At 41.5% G+C, this 18,789-nt stretch overlaps 1 protein-coding gene across 1 annotated transcript in view; it reads left to right on the top strand.

Moving 5' to 3' along the window:
* The first annotated feature begins 865 nt into the window (after nucleotides 1–865).
* SLC9A2 (solute carrier family 9 member A2) overlaps nucleotides 866–18,789 on the top strand; it is a 92,041-nt gene continuing 74,117 nt past the window's right edge. Inside the window, exon 1 of the mRNA XM_003909064.5 lies at nucleotides 866–1,445. Within this exon, the coding sequence (XP_003909113.1) occupies nucleotides 1,157–1,445 (289 nt within the window). The 5' untranslated portion in view covers nucleotides 866–1,156. The remainder of the gene's footprint in view (nucleotides 1,446–18,789) is intronic.

Here is an 18,789-nt window from a genome sequence, read left to right as displayed (position 1 = left end):
CTGTCCTGTAATTAGCGGAGCAAGTCAATCTCAGCGAGGCAAATCACTGGTTTTCCATGAAATAATTATATTTCTTATGCTCTTGGACATGTACACCTCTAAGCCTAAAAGCGGAGAAAGATGTTTTGGTTTTACGTGAGCTGGGGGAGGGAGAAGAAAAGTGGCAGCGACAGTGTAGCAAATGGGTGAAAGCAGCACAGTGTGGCAGAGGAGAGAACAGGATTCCGACTCCGTGGGGGCGTGGGAACACTGAGTTCCGCACAGGGAGTTCCCCCGCGCAGAGCACCTTGTGCGCGAGTTGATCAACTCTCGCAAAGGAAACAAAATTTGGCTTTCCTAAACTTTCTGTACGTTCAGAGAACCCCATGCCTTGTCTTGGCCTCCGCAGCGCCCGACTGGGGTGACAGCACCTCTCCTCCACCGGCCCGGGCTTCTCCTCCGGACCGCGAGCCTGTGGCGGCTCCCCGCGCGCCCAGCGCACCGGGTGTCCCCTTGCAGGAGCCTGCGGGGGCGGGGGAGGAGGGAAGGGCGCGACGCGTGGGTCGCGCCGGTCCCTTCACTGGATGGACGTCCGACGCTGCCTCCGGGGCGGAGACAGCTCCGGCCACCATGCGCCCGGTGCGGCGATTCCACCCACAGTTCGCCGGCTCTGGGGGTGGCGGGTCTTGGCGCGCGGTGCCTGCGCCAAGGGAGGGCAGCCATCGCCCCCGCGGTCACTGGGGCCCTGCGTACCCCGCGGGCTCGAGCAGGTGCGCGGTGTGCCGGCCGGGTCCCCTTGTCCTCCTGCCCCGCGGCTTGGGCGCTGCGCCCGCCCCGCCCCCGCCCGCGGGCCGCCCTGGGCAGGGCCTGCAGCTGCGGCTGGGGAGCAGCTCACGGGCATGGGCCGGCGGCCGGCGGCGGAGGGCGGCTGAGGGCTGCTGAGGGTCCGCGCAGTGGCCTCTTGTGGCCCAGCACGTGCCTTGCCAGGCAGTGCGCCTGCTCACAGCGAGGACCTAGCCCTCTGGTTGCAGAGACCCGGTCCCGCAGCAGCGGCGGGTGGCTCTCGCTGCCCTGCTCTGCACGGGGCAGGGCGGAGCGGGCTGCGCAGCCCGGGCGCGATGCGTTGAGCGCTCGGAGGGCCAACCGCCGCGCCTCTCGGCGGCAACCGGCGGCACCCATGGAACCACTGGGCAACTGGAGGAGCCTGCGGGCGCCACCGCCTTCGATGCTGTTGCTGCTGCTCCTGCAGGTGGCGGGGCCCGTGGGCGCCCTGGCGGAGACCTTGCTGAACGCGCCGAGGGCCATGGGCACCAGCTCCAGCCCGCCCAGCCCTGCGAGCGTGGTGGCTCCCGGAACGACGCTGTTCGAGGAGAGCCGGCTGCCTGTGTTTACCCTGGATTACCCCCACGTGCAGATTCCCTTCGAGATCACTCTGTGGATCCTGCTGGCCTCCCTGGCCAAGATTGGTGAGCGAGCTAGACTCGTGGGGAATGGGAGGGGGCGATCTCGGGGGCACACCTGGAGGGTGACTGGGTCAGCCAGCTGACCTCTGGTCACTCAAGATAGTGACCGCCTCATCTTGAGTCAGGGCAGGGGCGACAGATGGAGCAGCTTCTTCTGGTTGAAAAGGACTCTAGGAAGAGCAGTTTCGCGTTTTGGTTCTTAAGTGAACGTTGGCCTTGAAATGGCCCCAAAGTGTGAGTTCTACAAACTTAGCGATTGCTGCTCACTTCTGCCGCACGGAACGCCAAGTTTGTCAGCCCTCTGCTTAAGTTGAGTGAGACCTGTTTATTGAAGTGTACCAGTCTCACCTGCAGGGAGAGAGGTGCAGATGAAACCCGGAGCTATTCATAATGTGGTTAAAACCCTGGATGCTACAGGAGAGAGGCGCCTTGGCAGTGACACAGACCCTGCTGTGCGCCTGACTAATGAGTTGCATGGAAGGGGACCAGGGACACCTGAGTGCTTGCAGCTGCAATAGAAACGCCCTGTCTCCTCCCTCTATTGGGTTGAGGCTGTCACTCTCCAGGAAGCTTTTGCTTCAAGGGTGGCTGAGGCCAGTGAGGTGAGATGCATATTTAAAAATAATTAACTCTGGGCCCAGGACAATGGCCCAGCCTGTAATCCCAGCATATTGGGAGGCCCAAACGTGAGGATCCCTTGAGGCCAGGAGTTCAAGATCAACACGGGCAACATAGCAAGACCCCACAATACAAAAATAAAAAAATCGGCCGGGCGCGGTGGCTCACGCCTGTAATCCCAGCACTTTGGGAGGCTGAGGCGGGTGGATCATGAGGTCAGAAGTTCAAGACCAGACTGGTCAACATGGTGAAACTCTGTTTCTAGTACAAATACAAAAAGATTAGCCAGGCGTGGTGGTGGGCGCCTGTATTCCCAGCTACTAGGGAGGCTGAGGGAGGGATTGCTTGAACCCAAGAGGCGGAGGTTGCAGTGAGCCGAGATTGCCACTGCACTCCAGCCTCGGTGACAAAGCGAGACTCTGTCTCAAAAATAAAAAAATAAATAAAAAGTACCCTGGTATTGTGGTGCACGTGTGTATTCCCAGTTACTTGGAGGCTGAGGCAGGAGCCTGAGGGAGGAGGATCACTTAAACTCAGGAGGTTGGGGTTGCAGTGAGCCATGAATGACACCACTGCACTCCAGCCTGGGCCACAGAGAGATACCTTGTCTCAGGAAAAACAAAACAAAACAAAAAAACTACCCACTTTCACACTACCTTTAACTCTCATTTTGAAAGCAGAAACCTCAGAATATATTATCTCATCTTCATTACCCATGCCCCAGAAACTTTTATGTTATGAGCATGGTGCTTTATATTATTTTTACTTTATATTTTAAAGACTTTATACAAATCCTGAAACATATTAATTACTGTTATAATGAATCAAATAAGTTATTAGGTCCAAAGAATGTAGGCATTACATATGTTTTATGTCTTTACCTTGTGAGATGAGGCAGATTTCCATAAAGAATGAAAAGACACGTTGTCTGCCATCCTCAGGGAGCTTATTGATGAGTAGAGAGAGGTGTACACACTATGTGATTATTGCCCAGGACACTGCTAAGTAGGGTGACAAACTCAGAAAAGATAGTATGCCATTGCAGGGAAGCAGAGAGCACTTCCTCGTGCAGATAAAACTTTTAAACTGGATTTTCCAGGATGACCAGGATCTGGTCAGTTAGAGAGAAAAGGGAGCAACATTCCAGAGAGGAATGAACAAAGACATAAATTGGGAGGGGAGTGCAAAACAGGTAGAAGGGATGCTTTACAGGAGGGTGGAAGTTGTGGTAGGTAAACCGGAAGCAAATCTTCATGCCAGATAAGATTAATTAGATTCTATTAGTGGTGACTAAGAGAGACACATATTATTTAATGACTCTGAAGTCTGTAATTGACTGGCTTTGACGTGGTTCTACTAGTTGAGTGTCTTAATTCCACTGAGAAATGGTATAAGGGAAGGGGACTTCCCCATCTATCAACCAGATATGCACATTTGTGTAAATTCATTGCCTCTAATAATAAACTCAGATGCCACAAGCCCGCCCTGTAGGGAGTGGCAATATTAATACTCCCACTAGTTGAGGTGGAAACTCTGAGTGAGTTTGCACCCAGAAGCACACAAAGTGGCGAGCCAAAATGAATGACCTGTTCCCTGTTACTACCTCTGAGCCTCAAGGCTCCATCACTGGAGGGCTGCTTCTGTGCCTGTTTCCATTACAGCTTCGCTGTTGCCATTTCTATTCCAACTCTCTCCTTTGTTCATCACTTCTGATTGTTTTAATCAGATTAATTACAATAATGACAGCTGCTAGGAGGCACTTAAGGGCATTATCTCTAATTTTTACAGTCACTATGCCAGGTAGGTGTTGATTTCCTGGTTTCATATAGGAGAAAATGAAAAAATGGGGAGATTAACTTGGTGGTGGGTGGTGAGCCAGAATTCCAGCCAGGTCTGTCTCATTTCTCATCTTTGTGCATTTCCAGAAGGCATGTTCTTTTGTGAGGCTTAAATGAGAATGAATGTGTAACACCTTTAGAATAAAGCTGGGCACACTGTAAGTACTCCATCACTCCATCCATACTGTCATCATTAGTAGCAGTGAGGACAGTGGTGTAGTCAGAGTAGCAGTAGTAACTGTACAGTTTCTGGCACTACAGAACCTTTTCCACTATTCACTGTCCTGGGCTGCCTCCTGTCTCTCTTTACTTCTGTTTTGGCCTCAGTTCTTATTCTGTGGGCTGCCTTTCTGCACTTACTCTCTTGCTGTCCTGTTCCATTCATTTGACTGGACCAGCTCACTCTCATTGTGTGATATTTTGTTAAAGGCATTCAGGCTTGCTTGCGAAACAGGTGCATTTGTCTCTCCACTAGCATCTTCTTAGCCCAGATGTGTTTATATTCCCTGGGACCCCTCTGTTCTAGTTGCCAGTTTCTGCTTTCCCCTGCATCATGCTTTGCTATGGAAATCATCACATACTGCACCTCCTGTTCTCCCCCAAATTTGGAACGTCTCTGGCTACTACTTTATCTTTCCTTTCTGCATCTGCGTGTCACAGAGATGATAATTCCCACCCAGAGAGGGGTCTGAACAGCCAAATGGAGACTGCCATGGGTAGAGTGAAGGGTATATTTCTCAGGACAGAATGTGGAGTTTTAGAGTCCAAAATGCTGGTGCCTGGGGTATTTACTCTAGATTCTTCTGCACAGAGCCCAGCCTTGTCCTGCAGCTTCCCCTGTGTTCCTAGAGGAGCCAGGAAATGCCCAGAAATCCCCACCCCTCCTCTTGCTCCCAGGGTCCTGAACTTTCTGTTTGGTTTTAAGCAGGATGGTCTTGGTGCTGTGGGACACTTTTGTACCCCATTACACAGTCATCTAGTCATTTATCTTTCAACTTTTGCTCTGAAAAAGCTGTTCTGGGGTGGCTTATATGACTTAAGTTGCTCATATTTGGGAATGAAGAGGAATTGAGGTGTGCAGGTGGTTGTGAAGCTGTGGGATAATGCAAATGCTAACCCTTGCAAAATACCATGGTTTCTATTTAGGGCACTTTTATGCCATTTGTGTAGTGTACCTAACCTTACCTGCCTCAGAGAACATGGAGAAGCATTGCTAGTGAAGAATCTAAACATGGTTAAATTAACAGGTTGTCCAAATTGGAAGCTCCAAATAACATTTGCAGGGTATTTAAATAATGCCTGATGGTGAATTCAGAATAGTTTTCTAATATAATATATATTATATTATATATTATAAGCCAATATAATCTTAGAAATATTACAATCAGAAGTGAGAAAATCCATTTTTGGCAAAGTAATGAATGATTCAGCTTAACTCTTAATTGTTACACTTCATTATCATTATCAGTTACACTTCATTATCACTTCATTATCAAAATCAACATCCTAATTACTTGGTCCAGAAAAAGTAGTTTTGTAATTATAACATTTACCAAAACAATGATAATGATGATAAAGATGATGATGAGTATATGCTTATGAAGTAGGTCAAAATATTTTTTTAAAGCACAGCAAATTTAGTATACCTCGGAAAAGCTTTAAAAGTTTCGTCAAGAAATGTTTCCTCATTTGATTTTTACTTAGGTCCTTGCACATGTGAATTCACATTATTCTTTCACTTTGAATATTTATATTTTGAGCAACTGTTGATTATTTTTACAGTTATAAATACACACTTTGCTTGATAAATCTTGTACAGAGGGATGGGGTTCTACAGCCTGGAATAATGGGTAGCCAAAGAATTAAGATAAAATTTTCTGGTGTGTTTTAAGATTGCCTCCTCTGATTTCTTTGCCTGTGAAATGGCTGAGTGGGGTTTTTGCTAATTTGGGAGAACTTGGACATGGACTGTATTTCTTCTCAAGGTTTAAGGACAAAGCACTGAGTACCTTGCTGTCTAAAGTAACAGAGCCTCCTTCTTTGTCCTGGGGTTCCCCTAACATACCTTCCCATATCTTGAGGTCTTGTGAGGCTGGCCTATTTCCATCTCCTTTCAAGTGTCACTGGTCACTCTGCTCTTTTTTATTTTCTCTGCCCCTTAGTTGGAGTAGGATGCAGAATTTTCCACCTCCCTCCATCCTGCTGTCATGAAATTAAATAAATTATATTCTCATAATTTTAAGGGAAAGATAGCAGTTTGGCTCATGAAGACGTCTCCTCTGGGATCCAGGCTATGCTAAAATTGAAATCTGAAACCTAAGAGTTTCATATCTGTCTGAATTACAGAGACTTTGATCTCTGAAAAAAACTTATCCTTGCACTTAGCCTGTTTTTCTTTGTCCTCTGGTTTTCCTGAGGCATATTCATCAACTGGATGGTCGGTGGATGGAGCTCAGGGTCTTCACCTGCTATCTGAACCACATCTCACTTTGAATACACTTCTAAATTCAGGAGTTTCTGGTGGCAGGTATTGGTTCCTAGTAAAGTTAAAAGGAGAGCACTGATTCCTTTCCTTCTCAAAGCCTCCATCTTCTCCCAGTGGGCTGCTCACACATTTTCTGTTCTCTGTCTGAAGGAGGACTTCAACAGCTTTCTCATCTTCTCTCTGAAAACCAATTTGGGTGTCTTCTAGAATTTCGCTGCTACACCTTACCTCTGAAGTAGTTTTGTACCCTTTAAAATAATAGATATTTTTATCACCAAATGAAAGTGTTACATTATACCCACTTTAACAATGATAACAACACTCAGCTTTATTTGTTATAGAATTATTTCACCTAGATTGAAGCCCTAAGAAGTATACAATGAACTATTCGCATAAACTGTTTGTTCTGGCTGGGTATGGTAGCTAACAATTGTGATCTCAGCACTTTGGGGGGCTGACGTGGGAGGATCACTTGAGGCCAGAAGTTTGAGACCAGCCTGGGCAACATAGTGAGACCCAATCTCTTCAAAACGTTAACAACAACAACAACAACAACAACAACAACAACAGAAAGCCAGGTTTGGAGGCCTGTGCCTTTAGTCCCAGCGACTCAGGAGATAGGCAGGAGGATCACTTGAGCTCAGGAGTTCAAGATTACAGTGACCTGTGATGACGCCCCTGCACTCCAGTGTGGGTGGGCAACAGACAGATGGAGACCCGCTCTCTTAGAAACAAAAAACTAAACTGTTCCTTGGATGGTATAAAAACTCACCTGTAAAACAAAGTGAATTGATGGTTTTGGTATATGGATAGATTTTAATCAGTTGAGTCCATTGCTTTAATGTTTATAGTTTTATTTGGTTTATCTGTGTCTTCTGGGATCAATTTTGGTCATCTGTATTTTTTATAAAATTATTATTTTGAGTTTTTAAAAATTTGTTGGCAGTTGTTTTATGATTTAAAAGATCTCCGCTTTATATGCATATATGTTCTCCTTTCCGTTTTGAATATTGTTACGTTTTTCTTTTTTTCACCTCGATCAGGTGTGCAGGAGTTTGTCCATTTGATACTTTATCAAAGAATTAGCTTTTGGTTAGCTTCTAAGTTATCTGCTTCTACTCTTACATTTATGATTTACTTACTTCAGCTTCCTTTGGGTTTATTTATTTAATTAATCCTTGAATTGAAAGCTTAACCCATTAATTGTTTAGTTTACTTATGTTCTATTAATATTGTTAATTCACACCTTACAAGAGTAAGAAACGCCAATATTTAAAAACATAATTAATATTATTTTCAATAGCTTCTCTGGTAGGTATTTTTATGAATCCCTGAGCTCCAAAACTGACACGCAGTTATGCTAAAATGACATCAGTCTTATTAACATGAACAAAATTACTTCAGTAGCTTACTTACTTATTGAAACTCCTAATAAGCCAATTCTCTAATCAATTTATCCAAAATATGGATATTTGCTTGTCTTCATTAAATTCGAATCTATGATATACTGCATACTTAAGACTCTGTCACAAACTAAACGTATTCATCATACTAAAAGTTTATGTAAATCCATCTTTGATACAAGTAATACCAATAAAGATAATGGTAAAGACAAAAGATTTAAGGGAAATTATGCAAATGACTTATCAGTTTCTGAATAAATTGCATGATCGCTTTACCGCTGTTAAGTAGGAAACCATGGGTGTTCTGAAAGGATTACTTAACACGGCATATCAGTGATAAAACTGGAATGGTGACTGCTTTTGATGGATCTCATCTCAAGATGCTCAGAGTCTACAAAATCAGTTTGATTTTCATGGAGCCAAAGGAATGCCTCATGAACTAAAATAGGATTAGTCAATGAAACTCTTCTTAAAGATGAATTCTCATGATCCAAATGGGTAAATTTTGGAAGAATGGCAATATATGTTATTTAAGTCTAGAAATATACCCTTTTCCTACTTTAGTTGCATTGCATAGTTTTGATATGCACGGTTTTCGCTGTCACTCAGCTCTCAGTATTTTTAAACCCCCTTGTGATATTTAATACTAACTCAATAATTAGTCAGAATTTTACTTCTCAGTTAATAAACTTATGGAGATTTGGGGTTTTTTTGTTGTCGTTGTCAGTTTTAGTGATAGATTCTCACTGTGTTGCCTTGGCTGCTCTCAAACTACTTAGCTCAAATGATTCTCCTGTTTAAGCCTCCTAAGTAGCTGTAACTATAGGCATGCACCACCATGCCCAGTTGTTTTTTATTTTATTCACATTTTATTGCATTTTGGCTAGATAGGTATAATGCTGATTTTTAGTGTTGATTGTGATATCCTTTATGGCTTATTTTTATGGACATTTTAAAACTATATTTTCCACTTAATGCTTGAAAAAGAATGTGTATTCTCTATTTATTGTGTACAGGATTTTATATACTTAGATGTATACATATACAGACACACAGAGACTAGATCAAATTTCTAATTACGGTGTTAAAATCTTCAATAGCATTACCAGTTTTTTGGCTACTTTATCAGTTCCTGGGGTACATTAAAGTCACTTCTAAGATTGTGATGTCAATTACTTTTTGTAATTGTTGCAATTTTTGCTTTGTTTTGATGCTATGTTATTATATATTCATTCAATATTGTTACATCTTCAGAGTGAGTTCTTCCTTTAATTATTAAGTTTTTAACTTCCTTATTTCCAGTACTTGTGGCTCAAAGTGTATTTTTTTCCTATAAAACTATTACCATTTAAAAGAAAACTTGATTTTGCACATGTACTTTTTCCATATCTGTTTTCTATCACTATATTTTCCAGATTTATATTTTTATACCTATGCTATCAAATGAGTTGTGTCATTTTCATTTGGATAGGTATCGTTAAACCACATAGATCTGGATTTTGCATCTTTAATTTCACACTTTAAAACACCATAGCTTAAAAAGAGAAATGTAATTGCACTTATTGTGAATAATGATATATTTTGACTTATTTTGCTCTCTGTTTACTATGCTTTTACTTGGTGTCCTAATCTTTCTTTCTTGCCATATTTTGGCTTGGTTGATTTCTCTTTCTTACTTGTTTTTTATACATAATTATATATTCTATTTCTATTCTTTTTAAGGTTACTTTACAGTTTTGTGTGATTATCTGATTTAACAGAAGACAACCAGACTACCATGGCTCACATCTCAGATACATTTTCCTACCTATTTTGTGGTTATGTGATTTTCACTACATAACTTAAACTCTCAGGGCTCAGTAGTCCTGGTGGTAAAGTGGTGACAAAAAACATAGCAATGTCACAGGCTGTTGTGTAAAGTAAATTAGCTAACACACGTAAAGTGTTAAAATAATTTCATGGAACATAATGGTATCAGATAGGTTCCTAGAACACAAAAGTATTTGCTATTTTTATTATCTTCTTCCTAATACTTGAACTTAAATAAATCCTAACTGCGTGTTTCAGAATCATAATATTTTGTCATAATTCATATTTGGACTGTATTTAACTTCCTCCAAATTAGTTTTTGCTTTGTATAAGAAATAGTTACATAGATTTGTAAACATGTTTTCCAGTTTTTCTTCATTGTTACTTTTTATCTCTTTCTGCCTTCCGGGTTCTTTTTTGTTTGTTTTTGTTTTTACTGATGTATATTCTTTAGTGGATACTTCAGGGAAGGCTTTAGTCTTGCATGGAAACATCTTTATTTATATTATACTCTTAAATGGTAACATAACTGAGTGTAGGGTTTGGTGTTATTTATCACTCAGAATATATTACTTCAATACTTTTTGTCCTCTTTTGTTGGTAAGTAGAATTATGTTGTTACACTGCCTTTTGATATTAATTTGACTTATGTCTCTGGTTTTAAGTTTTTTAGTTGTTTTTGATATTCTGCTATTTTCTTAACGTGTCAAAGTATAGATTTACTTTATTTTTCTTGCTCAGAACTTGTTATACTTCCATGCTTCTTAACAGCTGTTTCATGTTTTTCGTCTCTTCATTGCTGTGGTATTTCTTGGAGATTTTATCTTATCTTTTTTCCAGCTTACCATATTTTACTCTCAGTGCATTTCTAATCTGTGGTTAACCTACTCATTGGATTTTTAGTTTTAATTATATTTTCATTTAAGTTGTGTGGGCCCTTTTTCAAGTCTATCTGTGTTTTGTTCATGCTGTTGCATTACATAAGTATAGTAATTATTGGTTTTATTCCTCTTTTATTCCTTTAAACTACATTCATTTTATAATCTCTTTTGGATTGTTCTGTTATTTATAATACTTGGGGTGCTAATTCTTATATTTATCCATTTACTGACTTTCTCTTTTCAATATTTATTTCCTTATGTAGATTGTAGTTTTAATTATGAGCTTAACTTCAGCAGGGGATGTTTATTTGGTAAATGTCTGTTTTCTTTAAGTTGTAAAATGTTCTTACAAAATGGCTTGGAGTGTGCTTCTTGCTGGGACCTAGGGTTTTAATGATTTGTTTTTACTATTCATTTCTTAGCTTGGCTTTACTACGTGATTCAAGTACTATAGATATAGACTTAATACCTATATGTGGTTTAGACCTGGAATTGTATACTTCATGGGTGAATTTCCCCTGGCTCAAAGCCATAAGGAATTCAAGCATTTCTTTTCCTTCCTTTTTTCCTTGGCTAAAAGCATCTTTTCTTTTTCTAGTATTTATTTATTTAGGACAATGTAGCTCCTGAAAATGCAGGAATTTCTTCCGGAGCCCTTTCTTTAGTGGTCTGAAGTCAAATTTCTCGTCCTCATGTAGGTGTTAAAATGCCAGATCCTAGCACATAGGTCACGCTTCTATGTCAGGAATTCCCCTGGTTCACTGTGACTTCAAATCCTACTGGCATATCTCATTTTGATTTTCTTCTTATTTTTTGCCTCCTAGACCTTTTCCTCTGTTTTGAACTCGGCTAGATATTAATATCTTATGTAGTGGTATGAGGAGACACCATTTGTGTCCATATTGTTGGATATCTCTGTGACATTTTACACAGTACGTTTTAAGGACATACTTTCTATAGAAGGTTTAATTCTCATGGTTATGATATCATAATGGCTTCTCTTTAATGTAAGGTAAAAATAATGTGTACTTTCCTAGTTTTCAATCTGAAGGACGTGGGGGTGTGACTGTACTGCTTCTGTTTTATTTTGTGTATTTTCATGCTTGTGTAGAAGAGGAATAGTTTAGCAGTTGATGGAAGTGTTTGATCTAAGTTTTGGGAAAGACACCCCCAGATTAGAAGTAGGAATGCCCTGTTGTAATTCCACTTCTGCCATTAACTTGGTCTTATGACCCTGACAAGTATTCATCTACTTGGTTCTTCCATTGGGAGATATATACATACATATATATATACACACACACACGCACATATATATATACACACACACACATATATATATATACACACTTACCCTATCTGTTTAAGACTGTCTGCAGGGGAGGACATCATTTCATCATTTATAACAAAGCTGTTACTTTTATAGCAAAGGAGACTTAATCCAAGAGAAGCATGTGTTTATTATATTAATATTATATTAAAGTGATGTGTAGACATGGGCGTATTGTCATTTTAAATGATACAAGCGCAATTATAGGTTATTCTCTCGCAATTACATCTTTTAAATGTGTGAGTCATAATTGATGTGCTTCCTGCAACCGTCCTGTGCATTGTTTATCACTGTACATGGGTTTTCTCGTCTTGATTTGTCAAATTCATTCCTTGTTTGAAGACGACTTGTATTCCTCTTCCTCTCTAATAATTCCGGTGGGTAGGGCAGGGAAATTCCACCAAAAGATCTCTGTTATGACTGTGACAAGCATACTTTCCAGGTGAGTTTCACGTTATTAGTTTGTGTTGGCATACAAAGGCTCACAGGGGAAAGACAGAAAAGAAGAATCAAATTCACAATACATTTAGAAATTTCACCTAAAAATGAATCAGATTACACCTGCCTGCTCTGTCTGGGAAGCACTCTGAAGAAGTATAAAGGTTTTGCTATCCATAGAAAGTTGTTTAGAAAATCACAGGGCAGTGAAACAACTCCATAGCCATAGTTCTGTCACTCTGCCTCTGGTTGCTTCTCCCAATTCCTGGGCCTGTTTCCTGGAGACCCACTGGCCAGGAAACCTGAGCAGTGTAATGCAACCAGTGGCGCATTTTCTTGTAGCACAGAAGGGAGGAGATGGGTGAGACTCGGTCATCCCTCTGTCACAGTTTCTTTAATAAAATAATAATAGCTAACAAGGACAGAATATTATTCTCTGCCAGGTATTTGAGCCAAGCGCTTTATATTCTTTGTCTTATTTAATCTTCATGGTAATTCTGAGAGGTAGGCACCATTATTATTCCTTGTTTTAAAAAATAGATGAGGATAAGAGTTTAGGGAGCTTAGGTAACTTGTCCAAGGTGTCAGCTATCAAGTGGCAGAGGTGGGGCCACAGCTAGTTGTTCATCACTTGGGTGTGTCTCACCCGGCCCCCCTGTTTCTCACGGGAAATAATATTAAAGTACCACACTTCAGGTGTGGTCTCCAGCGCACTTTACCCATTCTTAACCTGGAGCCAGAGGCCTGCATTTGAGGCTCATGCTTGACCCATAGGCCTTGTTATGACGGTCTCAGATTGCCATTGTAAAATCACGCAATAATAATAGCACCCGGCCTCCTTCGTGTGATTCTGTGAGGACGAGTCGAAGTAATACATGGAAAAAGTACATTGCAACCCAAAAGTTAGGAGTAGTATGACCTCACAACAACTCTAAACTGGGCAGGACACAAAGAGCTAAGGAAAAGGTAAGGTAGCGGAACTCAGTAGTACCAGAGCCGGACCATGAGTCTAGAACTTCAGAATCTTGGCCTGGTCTTTTCCATCATCCATGACACACAGAGTACAGAATTTTAATGCTTTTGAGATCTATATTTAACATGTTAAGTATTCATAGGTTAAGAAAAGGTTCAACCCACATAACTTAAGCTGTCATATTAGATTTTAATAAGCTCAACTTCAACAGATTTACAGGAGAAAAGATGTTAAATATGTTTCATTGTTGCACACACATACACAGGTATTACACATGTGAACAGGCACATACAGAAACACATGTACAGATAAATGACATTCATTAGAATGCGTGCTCAATGAGGGAAAGGACTTTGTGTTTGACTCATTGTCTGGAACAAGGCCTGCTACATAGTACAAACTCAATAAATAATTACTGGGTAGATGAGTAACTCAATAACATTTGGAGAAACTCTTTTTCTTCACCACACTTTAATGATATAAGTAAAGTTACCACACTCCCTGGTTGTTCATGATATTTCTGGTTTACATTTGTTACAAATGACCTGTCACATATATTATTATTGTGTCACTTCACTCTCAAATATCCTCATTTGGATGGTAATTGATTTGATCACTCTACCATAGTGCATATACTATTAATGGATATACTTTTAATGGTAATTTAAGCTCTGCGGTCCAAAATCCCAGCCCTGCTACTTACTAGCTGTGGATCTGGGTGAGTCAATTACCTTCTCTAACCTCTGTTATTTCATCAGTAAAATGAGCTCACGGTAGTAGCTTCTTCATTAGGTTGTTGTGAGGATAGAGTTAACACATTTACAACACGTGCTACTTTATAGACCTCGGAAATGTGGATAGCCTTGAAGGAGAACAGATTTCTTTCTTTCTCCCCCAATGTATAATAGCATTATACCATGAAAATCTGTTTTGTCCATTGGCTCCACAGCAAGTTGTTAGATGTCCTGATCTTCTGCCGTTGTTGTTATGAAAAGGTTTCTTTCTAAATCATACATATGTTAGCCTCTGACATATGTGACAGAAGCTTAGAAAATCATTTCTTTCTGCTTTTGCTAAGTTAGCGTGCAATGGAAAAGAAAGGCAATGCACACTTTTTTTTTTTTTTTTTTTTTTTTTTAATCCCAGGTTCTTGTCTTGGAAAACGAAAGGTGAGCAGTCAGGCATAATTGGTGGAGGGCTAGGTGAAAGACTAGGCATGGAGGGCTCACAGTCAGCTGTGACTCCCTATAGGAGCAGACTCTCTCATTGACCCTCCTCTGGACACTTCCTGGGAAGCCCAGAGCTTCTGGGTCTCTTCTGTGTCATGAGGGTCCACAGATGCATCAGCTCACACACTTGTGGTAAGCACGTTGTTCAGCAGTGGCTTTCCTAGGCCTTTTGTGCTTTTTGTACAAAAAGTGTTTCTTTGAGAATCTAGATTGGAAAGAATGTTAAAACAAAGTGCTGCCTAAAGTAATTATTGCTATTTTAGAAATGTCAACCCGTGCTTTTCATCACCAGTATTCTAAGGCAGAAGCATGCATCGGCTGACGGTACATTTTCTCTTACAGAACGCTGGAATGGTGAGGAGAAACGATACTGAAAAATTGCAGCTTCCTCTTTTCTATCTGATTGAAAGTCTTGGTGTTCAAGGTTGGGAAGGATACATTGTTAGTGTCAACACGCCTGGTCTGCTTACTTAGGAGAATGGCAGCATTCTTTGTGTGTTCGCTGGTAAAGTTTCTGGATGAGTATGGAAGATGCTGACTCCGGCTCGAGGAGCTTTAAAGGGAAATAAGAATACATGCATGCTTGTGTGCAATAGCTCTGGCCCCAGTTTCTCTGGATCCTGTTGCCCAGGTTTACTTTCTTCTAAGCTGTCTATCACTCTCTGACATCTGATTATTTATGTGTGAGTTGGCTGTTCACTCGCTGTTCATCCCTCCTCAAGAGAGGTTCCAAGGGCATGGGTGTCTTTTTACAAATGTTGTCCCTTACAATGTATACAGTTAAAACCAAGTAACACTGTTTTATATTTTCAATCATTTCACAACTGGAATTTGTCATCTGCTTTGAACCTCACAAGAGTCTGTATTTTATTTTGTTTTGTGTCACAGCTGACATTCATTCGTTCATTCATGTGCTCACATTCTAAGCACCACACATGAGAGGTGATGGTTAGCTAAAGGGATTTGGTTGATAAGATAGCTAATCTGTTTACTTAATGGTTGGCTCCATCTGCAGTGGGTTTCTTCCTTTCTTTCTTTCTTTTTTTTTTTTTTATCTTTGTCTTTTTCTTTGGTCTTATTTCAATTTTCTGTTTTGAAGCCACTAAAACCAGGGAGCTGTTACTGTTCCTAAATCTTGTAACAAATGAGTATAATTGGCAAGACTCTAGTCCTCTGTTTGCCCACTGAATGTGTTAGTAGGTTTGACCATTATTTTAATGAACGTAATAATTATGATGACTGTAGAACTCTATGGAACTGTGAATCTCCAAGAATCCTTAAAATACACATCCCAAAACTCACTGAAACCCCTTTGATTTTTGCAACCATAAGCAAATGGGAAGACACCTGGATGTACAAAGACCACCAACTTGGTAACAGAAGTCAGGGAGGAGGGAAAGGGAATGAAAGGGATAGGATTCTAGCAAGCTTGGAAAATACAGTCATTTACCAAATGGGATGGTTTCTTAGTTTAGCATGAGCTAACAGTGTGCAAATATTTCCCTGCCGTGTAAATAGCTGGTGACTGCAGTTAAGTGTTAGCAACCACTTAACTGAAAAATGAAATCAGGTAGCAATTACTGGCAATTGTGGGTTCCTTCACTATACTTTGATCTATGTATTTTGAGCAAGTGGTAAATTTGCTTAGAAGGCAAGCTCTTGAAGGAACAGAAACCAGAAAACAGAAAATACGGTTCCCACACAAGGTGGTTGGGTGGGTGGGGTAGCGTCCCTGGAAAACCTTATATGGCTTAGTGATAGCAGTGTGCAAACAGCAAAGCCAAAATTGGCATAAATCATTTACGAACACATGAATTGAGAGAATGATAAATCCTAAGATTTAACATCTAGCCTGGGGCAGTAGAATAAAAATTGCTTTCAACTGTTGGCTGGCATGGAAAGTTTTGAATCTAGGTTATAGTATACCAGAGTCTTTATCACCACTGGCACACCCGAGTGGCCCCTCTCCCAGCTTAACTAAGCTCTGCAAAGGATCTGTTCAGAAATAGTCACTAGAACTTGTCAACCACTTGGACTCTGTAACTCCTCCTACACACTGCCTAGGCACTGGCAAGTTTTACCTTCAGAATGATCTCTTCAAATTGAATCCTTTCTTGGTCAAACCCCTTCCTCAGATTGTGTTTCTAAAATGGGAGGGTTGGAGGAAAGGAAGAAAAGAAAAAGAAAAAGTGGAGGGCCTAGAGTCTTGAGGAGATGAAAAAGTTAAAGATGTGTGGAATCACAGAAGACCCGTTGAATCTGTTTCATAGCTGTAAGACCTACACCTGCAGTCCTAACAGACTGAGAGCAAGCTCTGTGGCTGCTTCACCCACCGTTCCTCACAGGAAACTTGAGTCCCAGAGTTTTCTAAATAAGAATACTCTGCATGTTCAAGGGCAGCTCTCAGTATTTAATAGCGAGTATCTTGTTTTCCACCTGGCTGTATTAGAAATTCCCTTGCCATCTGTAGAGTCCTTTTCTCAGCTTGGGGAGACACACGTTTCACACCCAGATAGAATACATGCTGAAATACTTTGAAAACTGGCCAGCGTCATCGTTATTATTTCCTTGGGCAGAGTTGCAGCGCCAGCACAACTGAGCCAGTGATCATTTCCGAGCTGTCCAGTGGGTGTGGTGTGGGTTGAAGAAAGAATATAATGCAGGCGGTGAGGTGGCCAGGGCATGAGTTAAATCCTGTGCCCAGCCCGGCTCGGGTATCAGAGTAGGATTCAGCTGCCTCCAGTGAAAAAGAGACTCCCAGGGTGGCAGAGCCACCTGCCTGCAGAAGTGAACTTCACCCACTCTGTGTGTTGTCCTGGACCCACCAGAGATCTTACCCCATTGATAAAAGCCAACTGCAGTGCCCCAGCTGGGATAGGGAGGCACCCCTGCCCCTGAGGAGATGGTGCCTCACTCATCTGCTTAAAGGATAGGAAACGTGTTACTTAATTCCTGGAATCTCTGCCTAAGTTGTGTTGTCATTGCTGTGGTTGAGACTAGAAGGAAGGAGTCTAAAAAGATAGACATGTAGCTGTCAGTGTGGGCCTTTGTTGGTGCCTCTTCATGCCCTGAGAGACGGAAGGGGTTACGGGGAGCAAGTTGGACAGCCAGCTCTTGCCCTGCCCAAACTCCAGCTGATGGCCACTTTGCAGAAATTGGCATAAGATGAGTGACAAAAAGCCCAGTTTTGCTGATTTTCCAAGATAACTAGGACAGAAGAATTTACATGTGGATCCTCTCAGTTTCTCAATATGAGCTCAATCGTTGAACCCACTAGATACGCCGAACAAAACAGGCGTGCAGGCCGTGGTGGCTCAAGCTTGCAAACTCTGCTTCAGACTTCTTCATGTTACATAAAATTTTGCTTCTTGTATTTATACCTGGGTATATTTAAAAGGGCTGCGCTGATTATGTGGGACACGTAGGCACTCAGGATCAGCTGGAATATGTTTTATAGTCAAGTTAACACTGATCAAAATGAGTATTATTCTCAGAAAGTGATCATGTTACAAAAAGACAAATACAAATGGCTGACATACTCTGACCACTGACAAATGTGGGAAGGGCGCTATGGAATATCTAAGGGAAAAGGGTTCATGTTTCCCACCTTGAATAGGAAGCACAAGCCAAAGGGAAGCTGAGCTGGGATTGCACTCAGGAGGCACTGTGTTAAGACACACAATGAGTTCATCGTCTGTGAAAGGTAAACTCTATGGGTACATCAGTTGTGGTCCTGGCAATTACCGATCTCTTGAATGAAAGTGTTCCTTATGCTCACTAAAGAGAGGCACTTTCCACTGCCTCTCAGCCTTTTGATCAAGTGTGGAGAGGCACTTTCTTTAAAAATGTGTCTGTGAGTCTAGACGCAGTGGCTTCTGCCTGTAATCCCAACACTTTGGGAGGCCAAGGCAGGAGAATTGCTTGAGGCCAGGAGTTTGAGAAAACGTATCTGTGAGTAAAATCAATGAATTTAATAGTCTTAAAAGAAAATAAAAACTTTTAAAACTATTCTGTGCTCTTTCTTCACTGAACATTATTTCAAATAAATCCAGGAGTGATGGCTCATGCCCATAATCCCAACGCTTTGAGAGGCTGAAGTGGGAGGATCCCTTGAGAGCAGGAGTTTGAGACCAGCATGGTCAACATAGCGAGACCTTGTCTATAAAATAATTAAAAAATCAGCCAGGTGTTCTGGTGTGCACCGGTAGTCCTAGATACTCAGGAGGCTGAGGTGAGAGGATTTCTTGAGCCTAGGAGCTCGAGGCTTCAGTGAGTTATGATTGCACTACTGCACTCCAGCCTGGGTGACAGAATGAAACTCTGTCTAAAAAAATAGAAACCTA

The sequence above is a fragment of the Papio anubis genome, chromosome 14 (genome assembly GCF_008728515.1).
Source record: "Papio anubis isolate 15944 chromosome 14, Panubis1.0, whole genome shotgun sequence".
Taxonomy (NCBI): Eukaryota; Metazoa; Chordata; class Mammalia; order Primates; family Cercopithecidae; genus Papio; species Papio anubis.
This window is presented reverse-complemented; position numbering and strand designations above follow the sequence as displayed.